Raw genomic sequence first — 21,584 nt, forward strand, 5'->3', positions numbered from 1 at the left:
ATAATATCTTTTAAAGATGAAGGTGGTATAGCTTATGACTCAAAAATTCCTGTTTGGCATTTCCCAACACAAATATTAATACATACATATGCATACCAAAAGGTATGTACAAAGTGTACAAAAATATTCAAAGTAGTACTAGTCTTAATAGTTCCAAACTAGAAATAACCCAAATGTCTATAATGATAGAATGGATAAATTGTGCTATATTCATTCAACGGGATACTATATACCACAAGGATGAAGTAGTGCTACACACAGCACAGATGAATCCCACAAACAATGTTGGCTTAAGAAATCAAAACACAAGAGTTTATATGATTACATTTATATAAGTTCAAAAACAGGAAAAACCCACTTTTTGCTGATGTGCTGCAGATTTTCATGAATGCACCACACACCAAAGACAGAACAAAGAGCTCCTCTTAATAACAGGGGCACACAGTGCCCTTAGAAGATGGCATGGCATGGTATTTATCAATGGCTGCTTCTGCTCTAACTTTGATGGTTACAGAATTAGAATAGTTGTTACTACTGTGGGGTTGGTGACTGAGAAGGGCATAAGGGGGGACCTCTGGTGTACTGGTCATGTTCTAGTCTTGTTGGTGGGATGTGCACTTTGTAATAATTGAGCTGTACATTTATGATTTGTGCCCTCTTATATGTATCCCATACTTCACTGGAGAGTTTACTTAGAAACAAAAGGCTAGAAATGACAAAAATAATGTAGGAAAAGGCTTTAGAAGCCGAGGCTGCTGGCTCTGCAGAATCCCCTTTTGCCTCTATGTATAGAATCGGCCACTATGCTACAGAGAGATGGAATGACCTAAATCATGTTATCTAAAACAACAAAATGAAATAATGAGAGAGCAGGGATTGGAACTGAGGTATGCTAATCTCACAATGTTCTCAAATTCTTGAAGGAATGTTTCTGGATGTTTACAGAGGGGTCCTTGTCATCTAGGCACTCATTATCCTGATCCTTAAAGCAATGAGATTGTAAAGGGATGCAAAAGTAGTCATAACACAAAAATATTTACTAAAGAACAAGAGCACTTATAAAGTTGGTCCTCACTCAGACATTCCTCCTCTGGCTCAGATCAGCTACTGTGTCTGCCAATTCCCATCAACTGCCCTTGTCAGTCATTCTTGGTGAATTGTTTCCTGTGTTATGATGTTAAACAGTACAATACAATATAACCATAATGTAAATCAATTGCGAAGTGAAACTGCACATCTTGCAAAAGATGCATGATTCCATGAAGTTGATAAAAGTGCTATTGGAGAACTGTTTGAATCACATGCCAAACCACTGACAAAAGGAGAACCTGGCAGATTAAGGTCAGTTAATCATTGTGGAGGGGATCCCTGGTTGTTCACCAAGTAACCATTTTTTCTTTCCTACTCAGTAACAGAACCCTGATTTTTCAGTAATTGTATTTCTATTGTAATGGTAAATAAGTGATGTTAATATACTCCAAAGCTAAGAAATATGAGTCAATTTTTAAATCCGAAGAGCTAAATGGACAGTCTCAGATAATCCTCTCCTCCTCAAGTAAATATTTGCTGCTGCAATCCAGTTGCACCCTATTTAGGGATTGAGGCAATGCTTTACAATGCTATGATCCACAAATGAAAACATATATTCGAGGGAGTGGGAGGGAAGCTAATGAGTCTTCAACAAGTTTAAGCACTGGTAAACTATGTTCAACTACCATTACAGGCAGGCAATAGCTAAATGTACCAGCAATTTGAAGTCTGTGGTATTGTAGACACAAAAAGGTTTACATGAAAGGAACATGAATTTGAAAATAGATACATGAAAGTAAGTTACATAAATTAAAGAATTCAGGCATTCACAGTACTTCAGCATAAAGGCCAGGAAAGATTTAAAAGTATTCCCACAGACTGCACTGGTGCACTGTAGCAGGAGCTGGTGAACAAAGACAAAATCCCTGCAGTCAGCGTTTGCTTATAGAAACCAGAAGTTAATATCTTCATAGAAATCTTAAATTCCTCTACTGTTCCCCATATTCCCAGCAGAACCACTAGACAAAGCAAACTAGGTTTTGCAGTTACACATCCTGCTTTGTCCTCTTGAAACAGGATCCCAGTCAACAAAACCCAAACATTCCCACAAATCTCCTTAGATGTGTATTATCTATAAACAAAGCTTACAGAAAGGAAAAAGTGACTTTCTATGCTTATCAGTATAGATGTTATGGAATTAAAAAAATAATAAAGCCTCTTTGTTTCACCTTCGCCAGCGTTAAAATCCGTTCTTTTCATAACCCACCTTTCGCCGATGTGCTGCAGACTTTCACGAACGCACCACACACCAAGGACAGAACAAAGAGCTCCTCTTATTAACAGGGGCGCACAGTGCCCTTAGAAGATGGCATGGTATTTATCGATGGCTGCTTCTGCTCTAAATTAACACGAATAGGAGGACTCGTCTTCAACTAGCTCCACCGGGGAACACAGGAGGGGGCGGGGATCCTTATTTAAGAGCAGCTGATTTCAGGCCAGCAACTCTCCTCCCTTTGGGGGCTTCAGTTTGGGCTATGCCAATGGGTTTCTTCACACAAGATCTCACGACACCTTAAAACGGCTCGCCAATGGAAGGATCCTCGCCTCACAAAGAGATAACTAGGGCAGAGCTGTTACACAACCGATACCCGACGGCGAAAGCCAGCCCGAGGAGTCCCCCAGGAGTCTGACTTGGGAGCTACATCCTCGGCAGACGAGAAGCACTTTTGCTCGAGAATTGTTTTACGCACCCTTCTACCAACTGCGGAATCGCTCGCCTGCGAAAACGGAAGGAGGGGCGAGGACAGAGAAAGAGGGGCTTGATCCACAGGGCGCGGGGTTCGACCCCGGGAACCAGGGGCCCGAGTCCCGGACCACCTCCCACCGTCGTCCGTCACTCCCACAGAGGCGGTACCTGTTTCCGCATGTTATTCATGACGCCCATGAAACCCGCCAACAATTTAGCTTCTTCCCGAGCAGCAAGTTTCTTCTCGGTCTTCTTCTTGCTGCTCTTCTCCACCCCAGAGGCTGCCATCCTCCCTCAGCTCGGTTCACGCCCGGGACTCGCCGGGCCGGGCAAGGGGTCGCACTCTCTGGGGCACACTGGGGATTCTATCGACCAAACACGGCGATCGGCACTGCGGCTGCAGCGCTCAGCTCTGGAACGGGCGGCAGGCGGCAGTGGCTCGGCCACTGCCGAAAGACAAGGCCGGGTGGCCCCCTTAGAAGCGCTCAGGGAGCGACGCTGCCAACTGGGCTGCGTCCCCGGGCAGAACCCGAGCCCGGCCCAGGAGCCTGCGCACTTCGCGCAAGGAGGCGGGGGCACTATGAAGAGAATCAGGGGCGGGGCCTGGACGTCACAGTGGCGCGCCGTTCTGAGCAATGAGACTGCAGGCACAGGTGCGGCCGGTTTCCTTGTCGCTGTCCCGCGCTGAGTGAATTTTGCCTCGGAGCTGGTCCGAGGTCCCGCCTGCTCTTTTGTGTGCCCAAGGCAGATTTCCAGGTTTCGGTTACGTGATTATCTTTTTTTTTTTTTTTTGATAATTGGGCGGTGGAACGTGCAAAGGTGTCTCCCATCAGTGTAAGGCTTCATGGGACAGGGTCGGTGTTCAGTGCAGTATCTGAGCCTGGTGTATGGTAGGCGCACAATAAATATTAAATGATGAAAGGATGTTACTGCAAGTTAAAGTCTTGTTACACAGAGCACAAGATTAATTTTCGTGGGATTCATAACGCAAGAGCACACAGTCCCGTTGGTGTCTCCTTGGCGTGCAATGAATGTCTGCCTAACTAGGCTGGCTTACTATGTGTTTACAACTGAAATCAGTTGTCAGTCGGTTCTAGAAATCTTTAGTTAGGCTTCTCTAAGTGTTTTTACGGGAACACGGAACTCAATCACAGCCCTCATGGAAATGCTTTTTGTAACCATATTCTTTCTAGTGTATAGTAATATACAGGATTATTTGAAATTGTACATTATTTAACATTATGAAAACTTTATATCTCATTGGTTTTCCTCCCCGGTCTATATAGAACTATACAGAGACATTTTATGTAAAATAATTTACACCATTGAGGCTTTTTTTTTTTTTTTTTTTGAGGCAGGGTCTCGGCCCCGTCGCCCAGGCTGAGGGTGCAGTGCAGTGGCTAATCATAGCTCACTGAAGCCTCAGCACTCCTGGGCTCAAGCAATCCTCCCGTCTCAGCCTCCCAAGTAGCTGGAACTACAGACATGCAACACCACTCTGGGCTAATTTTTAATTTTTTAATTTTTTTTTTTGTTGGCGGTAGTGGTGGTGGGGGAGAAAAGGTCACACTATGTTGCCCAGGCTTGTCTCGAACTCCTGGCGTTATGCAGTCCCCCGCCTAGGCCTCCCAAAGTGCTGGGATTACAGGAATGAGCTGCCAGGCCTGGCCCACAGTATACTTTTCTTGTTGAGGACAAACAATATAGCATAATCCAGATGAAAGAGCAAGCTGTATATACGCCTCAATTTTTACAAAAGAGTAAGATACTTATGTCTCTGTACTCTTTATCTTTCTTCTATTAATCTAGAGGTTCTCAGATGTGCCTCTATTTTAACTAGTTGATTTGGGGATTTAAGGTGAACCCTGGCAGCAGGAATAATTTATTGTTAATAAAATTAGAAATGAGAAAATTTTTCATTCACTTTATTAAATGACCCAGGACACTGAAGAAAAACAATATATTTTTTTCTTTTTTTTAATTGAAAAGAAGTAGAAATCTGTCTTCTAACTCTAAGGCCTTGGGAGATGAAGGATCCGTGATTCAAAGGCAGAAATGTAAGTGATGAAAAAGAATGCTGTCCTGTAATAAGGCAAAAAAGAAACGAGGAACAGCATCCTTAATGCTTGATGTTAGAACAGTCTTTTTACATATTGCTGAATATAAAACATCAAGGTTCATGGAAGAGCCATAGGATTCAGAGCTCGAAGAGACCACAGAGATTATATAGTACAGGGATTAAGCATGAGACTTTGCCTGGATGCAAAGTCAAGCATCTCAACTTTCTAGTTGTGCAACTTTGGACAAATTGCTTAACTTCTGTTATGCCTCAGTCTCCTTATCTGTGAAAGTAGAACCTACCACATGGAACTGGTGTAAGGATTATAAAAATGCTTAGAGGGGTGCCAGCACAAGACACTTAAAATTACTTTACTCAGTTAATAATACACACATACCTCAGAGATATTTCGGGTTCTGTTCCAGACCACAGCCTAAAGTAAATATCGCAGTAAAGTGAGTCACACAAATTTTTTGGTTTCCCAAAACATATGCAAGTTATGTTTACACTATACTGTGTTCTATTAAGTGTGCAATAATATTATGTCTGCAAAAGCAATGCACATACCTTAACTAAAAAGTGCTTTGTTGCTAAAAATTGCTAATGATCATCTAAGCCTTTGCAAGTTGCAAGTTTTAAATTTATTTTTATTTCTATTTTTTTAAGAGATGGAGTCTTGCTGTGTTCTCCAGGATTGAGTACAGTGGCTATTCACAGATGTGATCATAGTACACTACAGCCGCAAACTCCCGGGGTCAAGCAGTCCTCCTGCTTCGGCTTCCTGAGGAGCTGGGACTACAGGCCCACATCACCATGCCCACTAGATTCACAATCATTTTGCTTGTGGAAGGTCTTGCCTCAGTGTTGATAGGTGCTGACTGATCAGAATGGTAGTTTCTGAATGTCAGGAATGGCTATGGCAATTTCTTAAAATAAGACAACAATGAAGTTTGCTGCATTGATTGACTTCCTTTCTCAAAGGATTTCTCCATATCATGCAATGCTGTTTGATAGCATTTTACCCATAGTAGAACTTCTTTCAAAATTGGAGTCAGTTCTCTCAAACCTTTTCTCTGCTTGGTCAACTAACTTTATGCACTATTCTGTGTCCTTTGTTGTCATTTCAACAATATTTACAGAGTCTTCACCATGAGTAGATTACTTTTCAAACAACCACTTTCTTTGCTCAGCCATAAGAAGCAACTCTTCACCCATTCAAGTTTTATCATGAGATTGCAGCAATTCAGTCACATCAAATTCTGCTTCTAATTCTAGTTGTTTTTCTGTTTCCACCACATCTGCAGGTACTTTCTCCACAGAAATTTCAAACCTCTCAAAGTCATCCATGAGGGTTGGAATCAACTTCTTCCAAATTTCTGTGAATGTTGATATTTTGACCTCCTCCCAATCACAAATGTTCTTAATGGCATCTAGAATGGTGAATCTTTTCCAGAATGTTTTCAATGTGCTTTGCCCAGTTCCATCAGAAGAATCACTGTCTGTGGTAGCTCTAGCCTTATTAAATGTATATTTTAAGTAATAACACCTAAAAATCAAAATGACTCCTTGATCCATGGGCTGTAGACATTGTGTTAGCAGTCATGAAAACAAGATTAATCTCCTTGTACACCACCATTATAGCTCTTGGGTGACCACATGCATTGTCAGTGACCAGTAATATTTTGAAAGGACACTTTTTTTTTTGAGCAGTAGATCTCAACAGTGGACTTAAAGTATTCAGTAAACCGTGTTGTAAACAGATGTGCTGCCAGCTAGGCATTGTTGTTCCATTTATAGAACACAGGTAGAGCAGATTTAGCATAATTTGTCAGGACCCTAGGATTTTTGGAATGGTAAATGGGCACTGGCTTCAACTTCAAGTCACCAACTGCATTAACTCCTAACAAGAAGAGTCAGCCTGTCCTTGAAAGTTTGAAAACAGGCATGGACTTCTCCTCTCTAGCTATGAAAGTCTTAGATGGCATCTTCTTCCAATAGAAGTTGTTTCATGCACATTGAAAATCTGTTGTTTGGTGTAGCCACCCTCATTGATGATCTTAGCTAGATCTTCTGGATAACTTGCTACAGTTTCTACATCAGCACTTGTTACCTTACCTTACACTTTCATGTTATGGAGATAGCTTCTTTCCTTAAACCACAGGAATGAACCTCTGCTATCTTCTAGCTTTTCTTGGGCAACTTCCTTATTTCTTTCAGCTTTCGTAGAACTGAATAGTGTTAGGATCTTGCTCTGGGTTAGGTTTTGGCTTAAGGGAATGTGGTAGCTGGTTTGAGTTATTTAGACCACTAAAACTTTCTTCATATCAGCATTAAGGCTGGTTTGCTTTATTATGATTTATGTGTTCACTGGAGTAGCACTTTAAATTTCCTCCAAGCTTGTTTGCTTTTCATTCACAACGTGGCTGTTTGGTGCCAAGAGACCTAGCTTCCCAGTCTTGGCTTTCAACATGCCTTCCTCACTAAGCATAGTCATTCTAGCTATTTATTTAAAGTTAGAGATGTGCAAGTCTTCTTTCACTTGAACACTTAGAGGCCATTGTAGGGTTATTACTTGGCTTAATTTCAATATTGTTGTGTCTGGAGGAATAGAGAGGCCTGGGGAGACAAAGAGAAATGGGGAACAGCTGGTCATTGGAGCAGCGAGAACACATGCAACATTTATTGATTAAATTCGCTGTTTTATGGGCTCGGTTCATGGTGCTCCAAAACAATTATAATAGTAACATCAAACATCACTGGTCACAGGTCACCATAACAGATATAATGATAATGATAATGATAATGATAATAATAATAATAATGTTTGAAATATTGCAAGAATTACCAAAATGTGACTCAGAGAAACAACAAAGTGAGCACATGCTGTTGGAAAAATGGTACCGATAGACTTGATCCATGCAGGGTTGCCACAAACGATTAATTTGCAAAAAAACAAAACAAAAGAACATGCAGTATCTGTGAAGCACAATAAAGCATACTGCAAATAAAATGTGTGCCTGTTCTGTATTAACTTTGTTACTATTTAATCTAGCATTTCCCAAAATGTGTTTCTTGGAATGCCACTAGTCTTATGATTCCCCTAACCCGAACTGGTTCTCTGGTAATGCACCCACAGGAGGATAGGTCCTTGGGTGATCTTGGCCAATCCAGCTCTCCCTGCAACTTGTAGTTCTCAGAATAACCGTAGAATGCAAGTTTCTGAGATAGAGAGGTAATGTCCAGAATAATCCATGTTGTGTCCTTGTTCTTCCCAGAACAGGGTGTACTGCAGCGCTTGTTCTCAGTGATCCTAGTGCCACCTAGAGTATAAAACCCAGAGCACAGTGCTTTCAGTGTCCCTCAGCTGCAGTGGGATGTGGAGCACACACAGATAAGACCCTTTCCACACTCAGCAGCTTTCTTGAGCCTTAGAGGACTGGCTTGCTATGGATCCTAGGCTTCTATTTATTCCTGCTGCTCATCTATCTGTGCATAATAAATCTGTTTGCCTAGGCTGTGTGAGTGTTCTGTCTCTCTCACCAGACTCATGCGATTGGTAGAGAACCTTTGCAACAATTTCGGGAGACATGTAAAATATATCCTTGGTGAAAAAAACCCAAAATATATTCGCATATTAAGTGTTCAGAGAAGGTTTTCTGTACCTATTACTTAAACCTATTGAACTTTTCTATAGTCCAGTACTTTTTGAAGTGTCAACTTAGCCAGTTCCCATTTTCTGTGAATTACTTACTCCTCTATTCACCCACAGGAAGGATTCCTAAAGCTGTACCTATTCTGTGGGACTTTACCTCTACCTGGTCTCAGTTTATTGGATTAAGGTTGAACACCTAAACCAAAGAGACCCAATTAATAAGCTGAAGTAAAGAGCATCATGTTCTCTTTGGACACTGGACAGATGGATGTTGATGAGCTTGTGTGCAGCAGTTCTACCGGAAGTAGGTACAAGGGGCTCAGCTAGCCAATTTGGATGGTGTATGTGATAAGCAGAGAAAGGCAGCAGTCTGCAGAGACTGCAGAATGAAACAACAAAAAAAAAAGCAGAAACCCAGAGAGAAATCAGACAAAAGACCAGGTGGTAGGCAGGGGTCTGGGGGTTATCCAAGCTTAAAATTCAGGGTCTCTAAACTTGAACAGGCTGATTTCAAAGCTGTGGGCCTAGCAATGTGTTCACATAGCAATTTGGCTTTGTAAAATTTATAAAAGTAAGATATTTTAACCACAATAGCTTGAGTCTATTGTCTCATTTCACCCTGATTTTCCCTCTGTCATACTTTTTTTTTTTTTTCTCTCTGGTGGTGTTGAAATGGCCATATATATCTTTGGGAAGAAATCACAAATTGAGCTGGGGATATATTTTTTGGCATCTAGCAGGATATATATTTGTAGATCACAGTTACTTCCATATAGTTAAGCTATTGCCAGCCCTTCTAATGTAAGAATGGCATCTGGGAATAGTCCCTAGTCCCACTGTGCCAACCCTATCTTGTGATGCCAAAGATGCAGGGCCTGAGATCTTCTCCTAATATGTCTTACAGTAACCAGCACTGAAAGTATTTAAGTAGTGGAGGAGAAGCAAGTTTTAAACAGGTTTCATCAGCTAAGCCACAAGCTGGTCTATGGAAAATTCTTCAGTCATCAAATATGTAAAATTGTAAGCAGAAGGTTGGTACTCACTTCCAGTCAGAAGTGGAAGGAATATGTATGTCATGCATTTTTTTTTTTTTTTTTGATACAGAGTCTCACTCTGTTTCCGAGCATGGAGTACAGTTGTGCAATCTTGGCTCACTGCAACCCCCACCTCCTGGGTTCAAGTCATTCTTCTGCCTCAGCCTCCCAGGTAGCTGGGATTACAGGTGCCTGCCATTATGCCTGGCTAATTTTTTTTTTTTTGTATTTTTAGCAGAGACGGGGTTTCACTATGTTGGACAAGCTGGTCTCCAATTCCTGACCTCCGGTGATCTGCCCACCTTGGCCTCCCGAAGTGCTGAGATTACAAGTGTGAGCTACCATGCCCAGCCAGTCGTGTGTATATTTTACAATATGATGTGTGAATGGTAAGTGTGACCTCAACTTCCAGAATGGTAAAGTAAGGGCCTCTGAAAATCTACTCCTCCATAAAAGCAACAAGAACACTGGGAAATTGTCAAAATTAACTTTTTCAGAATGCTGGAAACTAACTAAAAGCTTATAACAATCCAAGAAGTAGTTATTTAAGACAAATGGCTGAATCTCATAAAAATGAGACTTGTGGTGTTTTAACTCTTCCTAATCCCTTCTCACTTTCCCTAGCTTTACAGTAGCCTTAAAAACCAACAGCTTCACAACTATGGTAGCTGTGAAACCCACCAGCCCACTGTCATTGGAGAAGGCAGAACAGGTTAAGAGGTCCTCAAAAGCCTCATCCCTAGGGTATTTTTAGTATTCAGCCTGTCTGGCACCTTACTGAAAAGCTTCATTCTCAGGGCTTGTATTTATTTGACATGACTCAGAGCTCACTTTGTGTAAACAGCTCCACCAGCAGGGAATTTGACAAAGACAATAAGCAACAGTTCTTTAATATTGCAGCTGCCTAAGGCAGTATTGCCATTTAGGGCTAGCAAAATGCTGACCTAAACACTTAAATGGAAAAACTGAGTATATTAGTCAGGATTCTCCAGAGAAACAGAACCAATAAGATGAATGGATGGATGGAAAGAAAGAAAGAAAGAAAGAAAGAAAGAAAGAAAGAAAGAAAGAAAGAAAGAAAGAAAGAAAGAAAGAAAGATAGATAGAGGATACATACATACACACATGTATACATACATATGTCACAGGATCCTTAGGGTGATGCTTCACCAGCCAGAAACCTCTGTGGCTAATGGTACCTTCTGCCTGAATATTGCTTGCACCTGCTGGACTCATTCTGCCTACTCAGCCTGGCAAGCTGTGCCCAGCTCGGGCTACCAGCCGGGATCCCACACCTGCCAACAGCAAACGAGGTTCAGAGTGGTGAGGAGTGTGTGGGCCAGTTAATGTGGGGTCCGGCCACTGTGCACAGCCAGGCAGGCCGGCTACTGTGGCAAGGCAGGCAGCTCCAGGCGCCAGCACAGGTGCTGGCTCCATGCGAGGCTGTGGCTGGTCCAAATGTACTGTGTGCAGATTCTGTTGCAGACATCCACATCTGGATGAGGGAAACGCAGTGGCACCCAGAAGCTTGGAGATGCCAGGAACCACAGAGCCCTAAAGTGGGTGTCACAGCCCTGGCTGGGGAGCCCCTAGGTCTGGGCTTCCCGAAGGGCCACAGCTCTTCTCTCCTTCTTGTTGTCCGTAACATGGCAAGCAGGGGGACGTGTTTCATCCCTGTTTGTGTTATAGCTCTTTCAGTCCTGCCATTTGATGGGACTTGAGCTCTTATCCTGCATCCAGGAAGAATGAGGTATGCAAGCAAGCAAGGTGGAGAGGGCAAGCAAGGTGGAGAGGAGCTCATTGAGCAACAGAACAGCTCTCAGGAGACCTGAAGTGGGTAGCGCCTTTCCGCAGGTAGATCATCCTGATAAGTGTCCAGCTCTCAGTGGAGAGGAGACCCATAGTGGGTAGATCGTTTCTGCAGGCAGGTCATCCTGATGAGTCAAGGAGACTTGAAGCGGATAGCTCCTTCCCACAGCTGGTAGTCTTGACATCTGTGTGAGTCTGGCTGAGTCTTCAGAAAGGAGGAAGTGTGTGCTCATTGGTCCATGGGCTGCCATGGGTGGGCCCAGGAAAAGCACCATAAGTTCTCACTCTGGGCCGCAGATTCTACCCAGAACTGGCAGCCTGGCTCCCAGGCTTCAGGCCATTCTTGGCTCGAAGGAGGGGCTTTACTGGGGACCCACCCCTTCCCATCCAGGAACCTGTCTGCCTCCTGCCCTCATCAACATGTCATTCATGGCACCTTGGCGGTCCACACTGAGGGGTGTCTGCAGGCCCATGCCAAGCTGCCCTCAGTCACTGCCCCTCCCACCTCCCTCCCATGCTCTTTGGCGCCCAAAGTCTGGAGGGGGCTGAGGCGGCTGGGGGCTATTGTGTCAATACCACCCTGAGCACATGTACAGCTGGCCAGGTTGTGACAATGCCCAGGATCAACCACAACTTTGCTCTGCCCCAGAGCAGGTGCTGGGAGCAGGGAGAGGCCAGGGAGCAGGAGCAGGGCACTTCCAAGCCTGCAGGAGCAGGGGAGTTTCCCAGTCCCTGAGAGCACAGGGATGCCCAGGTCTGGAGCCATGGCTGGGTGGCTACAGCTGTGCCCCAGAGCGTGGTGCTCCTAGCCTACCAACTTGGTAGGGCAAGGAGCTCCCACCTATTCCTGGCCCCTGCTAGCTCTGGGGAGTACACAGCCCCAGCTGCACCTCCCCCACTGCAGCCTGTGTCTTCACAGTGTGGCCACTCCAGATGGTCTGCTGCTGCTATCACATATACATACATAAATGCATACATACATACATACATACATAAATATACACATATTTGTTATGGGAATTGGCTCATACAATTATGGAGGCTAAGATGTCCCAAGATAGGTTGTCTGCAAGCTACAAAACCAGGGAAGCTGTTGGTGCAATTGTCTGAGTACAAAAGCATAAGAACCAGGGGAGCAGATGGTTTAACTCTCAGTCCTAGGCTGAAGGCCTAAAAAACTGGAGGGACTGCTTGTGTAAGTCTGAGTCCAGTTGCCTAAGAATCTGGAGTTCTTTTTTTTTTTTTTTTTTTTTTGAAACGGAATCTCACTCTGTTGCCCAGGCTGGAGTGCAGTGGCTCAATCTTGGCTCATTGCAACGTCCACCTCCCTGGTTCAAGTGATTCTCCTGCCTCAGCCTCCTGAGTAGCTGGGACTACAGGCATGTGCCACCATGCCTAGCTAATTTTTGTATTTTTAGAAGAGATGGGGTTTCACCATGTTGGCCAGGCTGGTCTTGAACTCCTGACCTCAGGTAAGGTTCCTAAGGTCCCTCCCAAAGTGCTAAGATTATAGGCGTGAGCCACCACAGCCAGCTGAGAATCTGGAGTTCTGATGTCTGAGGGTACGAAAAGATGGCTGTCTCAGCTCCAGAAGAGAGCAAATTCAAACTTTTTCTGCTGCTTTGTTCTATCTGTCGTCAATGGTTTGAATGACACCTTCCTACATTGGTGACCACGGGTCTTCTTTACTCAGTCTACTGATTCAAATGCTTATGTCTTCTGGAAACATCCTCACAGTATTCCTAGAAATAATATTTTACCAGTTACCTGGGTATCTTTAACCTAGTCAAATTGACACCTTAAATTAATCACCACATTAGGTAATGAGATGTCCATAGTTGGCTTTGAAAACTATGGCATATACTTGGGAATCTAGAAGGCCACGAGAAACCTGAGAAGGCCTGAAACTCTTACCTCTGGTTGACTTTTGTGGCTCTATGCAAGCAACAAGTGACAGGTAAGGCAGAATTATAAGCTGCCTGCTGGAGCATTAAAGGTGCAACCAACACACACATAGAACCCTTTGGCAGAGTAAAAGAATTATTGTTTTAAGTGATTTTTTATATAAAAAGGATTATACGCCATGACCAAGAGGGATTTATCCCAGGAATGCAAGGTTGGTTTAACATATGAAAAATCAATCAACGTGATAAATATTATATTAATAGCATAAAAAACAAAAATAACATGATTATAGATGTGGAAAAGGAAATTGAAAAAATCTGGCACCCTTTCATGACAAGAACATTCAGTAAATTATGAATAGAAGGGAACTTCCGCAACCCATTAAAGGGCATCTATGAAGAACCCACAGCTAACATCATACTTAATGTTGAAAGACTGAAAGTTTTCCCTCTAATATTAGGAAGACAAAGATGTCTCATGTCTCCACTTCTATTCAACATTGTACTGTAGGTTCTAACCAGGGCAATTATGTAAGAAAAAGAATTAAAAGACATTAAGCTTGGAAAGCAGGAAGGAAAACTATCTTTATTCACAGTTGACATTAACTTATATATAAAAAATACTAAGGAACACACGCACACACATGCACACGCGCACACACACACAGCATTAGAGCTAATACAAATTCAGCAGTGTTTCAGGATACAAGATCAAGATACAAAAATCAGTTGTTTTTCTATATACTAACTTAAAAGATAATAAATATGAAAACGGAATTAAGAAAAGATTCTATTTATCATAGCATAAACAAGAATAAAATAGGAATAAATTTAACAAAGGAAGTATAAGGCTTATACACTGGAAAATATAAAACATCATAGAAAAAAATTAAAGAAGACCTAAATAAATGAAAAATATCCCATGATAATGGAGTGAAAGACTTAACGTTGTTAAAATAATAGTACTCTCCAAGTTGATCTACAGATTCAATGTAATTATTATCAAAATCCCAACTGCTATTTTTTTCTTTACAGAAATCAACAAGATAATTCTAAAATTCATATGGAAACACCAAGAGGCCAGGCATGGTGGCTCATGCCTGTAATCCCAGTACTCTGGGAGGTCGAGGCTAGTGGATCACTTGAGGTCAGGAGTTCAAGACCAACCTGCCAACATGGTGAAACACTGTCTCTACTAAAAATACAAAAATTAGCCAGGAGTGGTGGCATGCACCTGTAGTTCCAGCTACTGGGGAGGCTGAGGCAGGAGAATTGCTTGAACTTGGGAGGCAGAGGTTGCAGTGAGCTGAAATTGCACCACTGCACTCCAGCCTGGGTGATAGAGCGAAACTCAGTCTAAAAGAAATGCCAGGAACTCAGAATAGTCAAAACATTTTGAAAGAAAAAGGCAAAGTTGAAAAATTTTAAACTTCCATATTTTAAAACTTACTACAAAGTTAATATGTAGTACTAACATAAGAATGCAAGTATAGATCAACAGAATAGAATTGAAAGGCCAGAAATAAATTCTTGTAGTTATGGTCAATTGATTTTCAAGAAGAGTGTCAAGACTATTTAATGAGAGAAGGAATATTTTATTTTTCAACAAATTATGTTAATATAACTGGATAGCCACATGCAAAAGAATGAATTGAGATCCCTATCTCACATCATATACAAAAATTAACTCAAATGGGAGCTAAATATAAGAGGAAAAACTGTAAAACTCTTAGAAGAAAAAATATGCTTAAATCTTTGTGACATTGGATTGGGCAGTGGCTTCGGATTGGGCAGTGGCTTCCTAGACACCAAAAGCACAAGCAACAAAAGAAAAAAATAGATAATTTGGACTTCATAAAAATGAAAAACTTTTGTTCTTCAAAGAATATCATCAAGAAAGTGAAAATACAGCCCATAGAATCACAGGAAATAGTTGAAGATCATGTATTGGAAAAGGAACTTGTGTCCAGAATATGTAAAAACACCAATAACCCAATTTAAAAATGGGTAAAGGATCTTAACAGACTTTTCTCCCCAGAAGACAGACAAATGGCCAATAAACACATGAAAGATGCTCAGCTCCATTAGTCATCTGAGACTAAATAAAAAAAAAAATCAGAACTACAAGATACCACTTCACGCCCACTAGGGTGACTGTAATTTAAAAAATGTATAACAAGTGTTGGCAGGATGTGGAGAATGTGGAATGCCCATACATTACTCATGGGATTGTAAAATGATGCAGCCACTTTGGAAAACAGTTCAGCGGTTCCTCAAAATGTTTAAAAAAAAAAAAGGAATTATCATATGACCCAGCAATTCCACAAGGAATTGCCACAAGGCAATTGAAAACATGTCCACACAAAAATGTGGGCACAGATGTTTGTAACACTGTTACTCATAATAGCCAGAAAGTGAAAACAACTCAAATGTTTATCAGTTAATGGCTGGATAAACAAAATGTGGTATATTCCATATAATGGTAATGTTCCATGTTATGGAACATTAGTCATTACTGAATCATAAAAAGAAATGAGATTCTGGTACATGTTATAATGGGAATGAACCTTTAAAACATTATACTAAGTCTAAGAAGTCAGACACAGAAGATCACAACTTACGTGTTTTCATTCATATGAAATCCCCAGAATAGACAAATCCAAAGAGATGGAAAGTAGAATATTGTTTGCCAGGGATTGGGGGGTGGTAAGGAGGCAATGAGAATTGGCTACTTATATGTATGCTTTTTTTTTTTGGAGTGATAAAAACGTTCTGGAATTAGATGGTGGTGATAAATGCACAACTTTGTGAGTATACTAAAAACCATTGAATTGTATATTGTAAAGGGGTAAACTTTATGGTATGCAAATTATATTTACTATATCTGTTTTAATTTTTTTAGACGGGATCTCACTGTTACCCAGGCTGGAGTGCAGTAATGTAATCTCAGCTCACTGCAGAGTTCGCCTCCTAGACTCAATTGATCCTCCTGCCTTAGCCTCTAAGTAGCTGGGATTACAGGTGTGCGCCACCACACCCAGCTAATTGTTGTATTTTTTGTAGATATGGAGTTTTGTAATGTTGCCCAAGCTGGTCTCAAACTCCTAAGTTCAAGTGATCCACCCGCCTTGGCCTCCCAAAGTGCTGGGATTACAGGAGTGAGTCACTGTGCCTGGCATATTTTTAAAAATTATAAATGCAAATTTTTCTTCATTTTTGAGGGGAAATGCATGAAATAGAATTTATCAGAATTACTATGTTTTTATAACAGTACTACCAACAGTGAGTTTGTCTATGTATGAAGTTTCATATTTTATGCATCCTGGCATATTGGACCACATCTTGACAACATAATGCATCATGTCCTGATAAAGTCTTGTGATCCTAGAAGCACATGTGACTGAGAATGAATTAGTATCTAGGATATATAAAAAATGCTTACAAATCCATAAGAAAAACATCTTTAAAAAAGGACAAAATAAATAATTAGAAAATGTACCCAAAAGGAAATTGGAATGACCAATGTATAAAAATGTGTTCAACATCACTAGTAACCTGACAAGTGCATGTTAAATCCAAAATGAGATAGGCTGAGGTGGGTAGATCACTTGAGGTCAGGAGTTCGAGACCAGCCCAGTCAACATGGTAAAACCTTGTCACTACGAGAAATACAAAAAAAATTTAGCTGAATGTGGTGGTGGGTGACTGTAATCCCAGCTACTTGGGAGGCTGAGGCACAAGAATCACTTGAACCTGGGAGCAGAGGTTGCAGTGAGCCAAGATCGCGCCACTGCACTCCAGCCTGGGCAACAGAGTGAGACCTCAACTCAAAATAAATAAATAAATATAAAAAAACATAATGAGATAGGTTTTGGCATCCATCCATCCATCTGATTGACCAAAATTCTGCAGGGTTACAATACCAAATATTACTAAGGATATTTAGCATTTATCCATTGCTGGCAATATTATAATTTGGTACAGTCACTTTGGACAACAATTTGACGAAATCTAGTAAAGCTGACAATGCATACTCCCTAAGCGATTTCACACCTAGACTGGACATATCTACAAGGAATAGCACATTCATGGCAGTATTTTTTGGTTGTAAACAATTTACATGTCCACTTATAGGAAAATAATAAAGAAGGCACACTGTACCATAATTATATTGCAGTAAAAAATGAGTTAGAGCCACAGGAATAAACATAGATTCAGTAGTATAATATAGAGGAAAGAAAGTAAGATGCATAAAGATCCACACATTATGAAACCATTAAAATGGTGTTGAAGTGTAAGAAATAGTAAACCAATGTATTGTTTAGAAATTGATGCATAGGTAGTAAAAGTATAATTTTTAAAAAAGTATGTGAATGATAAACACCAAATTAGTGTAATGGTTAGCCATGTGAGGAAGGGAGATGGGTGAATTTTAGGATGAGTTCACTTGAAGCTTCGACACTTTGGGTAATGTGTGTTTTATTTTTGTGCTAGGTACATGGCTATTTGTTATGCATTTTGCATATCTAATCATCTAATTATATAATATTACGTTTATTTATGTTAAGTTTAATTTATATACAAAAACCAAAACGAATGATTAGCAAAAAAAAAAAGGGCAATAAACATGGAAACTAGGAATATCATTCAAAGTGTTACCACTCTAAAAACGAACATCACTATCCTTATGTCACTTTAGGCTTATGATTCTGACATTGTTTATAGTCCAGAATGTAAATTATTTCCCAGTTATTTCCTTTTTAAAAATTTCTGCTTGGGAATATCCCAGTTTTATCAGTCTCAAACTGCATGGTCCAGTAGTTGCTTATTTCTTGTCTCTTCTTTTTTCTCAGATCACAAATTAACATTTTCTCCTACCTATTATATATCTGCTCCATCAGAAACAATCTTCCTTATATTTTTATATTATTTTATTGTTCATAGGATATTTGCATATTTATTATTTCTTATGATATTTTACATGTATTTCTCTTTTTAAGGATGGGAATATAATCATAGAAAGGCTAAGCCATTTTTCCAAAGTCACTTTGCATGCAGTTGAAGCAGGATTAAATTTCAGGTTCTAATTTTTAGTCCACTGGGACATTAACTACTCTTTTCTCCACCAAGTGTCACAGCTTCAATATTTCTGCTCAGGTCAAAAGGTGCTCCTTATGGGGGAGGGGATGGGGAACGTGGCTAGGGGGAAAAAGGAGCATGTCTGCCTACTCTCACTTAACCAGCCAAAACATTTTGCTTCTTTCCCAGACATCCACTCCTTTTACCTCTTGAAATAGCTCTGCCCCAAGGAAGGAGTAGTTGCTAAGCTAATTGGTCAGAACCTAATAGTCATTGGGTACCATTTTACTAGTGGGTAGGGTCACTATGCATTTAAAGAACGGCACCCACACTCATCACTCATTATCTAATTCTATGAAGTTGTAAAAATGCCCAGGTAGGGCCTGTATCTGTTGGGCAGGTCTATTTATTTGAGCTTCTTCCAGCCTGCAATTTGATGTGTAAGTCAGGCTGAGCTCTGCCCCTCTGACATGGCCATTTCTGATTTAGGGGGTGCTGGCCAGGGAGGGAGGCTCTCTGCCGACTTCCATTCTCCATTCTGGCTCTGACAGACTTCTGCCTTGAGGGGCTGTGAGTCCTTCTTTAGCTGTTCGTAAAATGATATTTTCTCCCTTCTAACTCTTGCTTCTCATGTCTACCGGTGGCTTTTATACTTGGGTACCCTGCCTGGTAGGGCAGTGGGTTAGTGGTAGGATTTTCATGGGCGCCCGCCACCACGCCCAGCTAATTCTTTTGTATTTTTGGTAGAGACCGTTTCATGGTGTTAACCAGGATGGTCTCGATCTCCTGACCTCGTGATCCGCCCACCTCAGCCTCCCAAAGTGCTGGGATTACAGGCGTGAGCCACTGTGCCCAGCCCATTTTACTACCTTTTTGTTTTATTTTATCTATTTCACCAGCTACCATAGCTTTATCACATATAACTATCAGAAAATGACTGTGATAAAAGATAAAAGGAGTTTGATGTGACATAAAAGAAAAACTTGAATAGGAGTGAATGTTTCTTGATAAATACATTTGACACTCAGTGATTTCCCTCCTAGAAATAATTCATTTACATTCATCATAACACCCAATAATGGAAAACACAAGTTTGGTCTGCTTTTTTATTTCAATATTATTTAGATTAATCTTAAATAGTTGTCACTATTTCTATTAGATTATATCTCTTAAAATAAAATGCTTTGAAATTATTTAGTATATGCTTTTGTCTAGCAAATAGAATTTTATCATTGCCAACCAAAGAGAGTTACCCATGGCTATGAATGTTCACGTATGGAAAGAGCCCCAGAAAATTGCCTTGATCCCCAATTCCTGCCCACAAGGCTCACAATCATATAGAGTAAGAAAATGAGGGATTTAAGCTGATGAGTAGTTTTAAGTATTTAAGCCATGTTTTCCTTCAGTAAAATAGACAAAAACTACCATTTAGTGAGCACTTACTATGTGCCAATCACTGTGTTACATATTTTCTCTATATGGTCTCCCTTTACCTTTACATGCCCCTGTGAGCTTGGTGCTGATAATTTGGGATTTATGAAAGTTAAGGACATCTGCTCTTCAAAGGCACTGTTAAGAGGACGAAAGGACAAACTACAGTGTGGAAGAAAATATTTCCAAATCACATACTGATAAAAGACTTGTATCTAGAACATATAATGAACTCTCAACTCAGTAGGAAAAAAACAAACCATTTGGGGAAAATATGGGCAAAAGATTTGAAGAGATAATTCACCAAAGGAGAATTAGGAAAAGAGCACATGAAAAGATGCTCAACATTTTTATTTATCGGGGGAATACAAATTAAAACCACAGTAAGATGCCACTTTACACCTAAAAGAATGTCTAAACTTAAAACACTTGACCATATCAAGTGTTGATGAAAATATGGAAGCACTGGAGTTCTCATACACCGCCAAGTGGGAATGCAAATGTACAACTACTTTGGAAAACAGTTTGGCAGTTTCCTAAAGTTATACAATATGCCTCCTATATGAATTAGCTATTCCACTCCTAGGTATTGACCCAAAAAAAAATGAAAGCATACGTCTTTACAAAGACCTGTATATAAATGTTCAAACAGATTTATTTATAATAGCCAAAAACTGAAAACAACCCACTATCCATTAGTAGGCAAACGGATTTAAAAAAGGACTGTATCCATATAATGGAATATTCTGCAGCAATAAGAAGGAATGAACTATTGATACATGCAAAAATGCATAAATATCAAGATAATTCTGCTGAGTAGAATAATAAAGACAAAAAGAGTACACATTGTATCATTCTACAAATGTACACATTTATAGAAAGTTCTAGAAGATGCAAACTAATGTTTAGTGACAGAAAGCAATCAGTGGTTGCCTGGGACATGGGTTTAAGAAAAGGAGGAATAAGAAGATAGAATTAAAAAGAAGTGTGAAGTCAGGTGCAGTGGCTCACACCTGTAATCCGAGCACTTTAGGAGGCTGAGGCAGGTGGATCACTTGAGGCCAGGAGTTAGAGACCAGCCTAGCCAACATGGTGAAAACCCATTTCTACTAAATGTACAAAAATTAGCCAGGTGTGGTGGTGCTTGCCTGTAATCCTAGCTACTTGGGAGTCTGAAGCATGAGAATTACTTGGACTTGGGAGGCAGAGGTTGCAGTGAGCCGAGATTGCACCACTGCACTTCAGCCTAGGCAATAGAGTGAGACTTTCTCAAAAAAAAAAAAAAGGATAGAGAAAGCATTTTGGGATACGGATATGTTCATGATCTTCATGATCTTGATTGTGGTGATGATTTAATGGGCACAAAAATTATCTAATTGTACATTTTAAATATATGCATTTTATTGTATGTCCATTATACCTCAATAAAATTGTTTTTTTAAAAAAACAACTATGAAGCCATGGAGGCTTTTATACATTTGAGCAATAAATGTTATTTGGACTGCCTTAGTACTTTTAAAAGCACCTAAAGATTTAACAGATTTAGGCTGGTAACAAGCTTGGAGATATTGGGATCACTTTTTTTTTTTTTTTTTTTTTTTGAGACAGAGTCTCACTCTGTTGCCAGGCTGGAGTGCAGTGGAACAACATCGGCTTACTGCAACTTCCACCTCCTGAGTTTAAGCAATTCTGCCTCAGCCTCCCGAGTAGCTGGGACTACAGATGCGTGCCAGCATGCCCAGCTAATTTTTGTATTTTTAGTAGTGACGGGGTTTCACCATGTTGGCCAGGCTGGTCTCGAACTCCTGACCTCGTGATCCACCTGCCTTGGGCTCCCAAA

General features: G+C 40.7%; 2 protein-coding genes across 6 annotated transcripts in view; both read right to left on the reverse strand.

The window, feature by feature from the left end:
* The window catches only part of KLHL7 (kelch like family member 7), a 71,583-nt gene extending 68,225 nt beyond the window's left edge, over window positions 1-3,358 (reverse strand). For 3 of the 5 annotated variants that reach the window (XM_003270389.4, XM_030795698.1, XM_003270392.2), the window contains exon 1: window positions 2,945-3,358. In XM_003270389.4, coding sequence (XP_003270437.1) covers window positions 2,945-3,064 — 120 coding nt within the window. In that variant the 5' untranslated portion in view covers window positions 3,065-3,358. Of the gene's footprint in view, window positions 1-2,296; window positions 2,621-2,944 lie in introns of those variants that run through there. The other 2 variants (XM_003270391.4, XM_030795702.1) reach the window with 1 other exon arrangement.
* LOC101176488 (delta(3,5)-Delta(2,4)-dienoyl-CoA isomerase, mitochondrial) overlaps window positions 3,252-21,584 on the reverse strand; it is a 46,835-nt gene continuing 28,502 nt past the window's right edge. Inside the window, exon 3 of the mRNA XM_030795624.1 lies at window positions 3,252-3,354. Coding sequence (XP_030651484.1) covers window positions 3,252-3,354 — 103 coding nt within the window. The remainder of the gene's footprint in view (window positions 3,355-21,584) is intronic.

Source organism: Nomascus leucogenys, chromosome 17 (genome assembly GCF_006542625.1).
Source record: "Nomascus leucogenys isolate Asia chromosome 17, Asia_NLE_v1, whole genome shotgun sequence".
Taxonomy (NCBI): Eukaryota; Metazoa; Chordata; class Mammalia; order Primates; family Hylobatidae; genus Nomascus; species Nomascus leucogenys.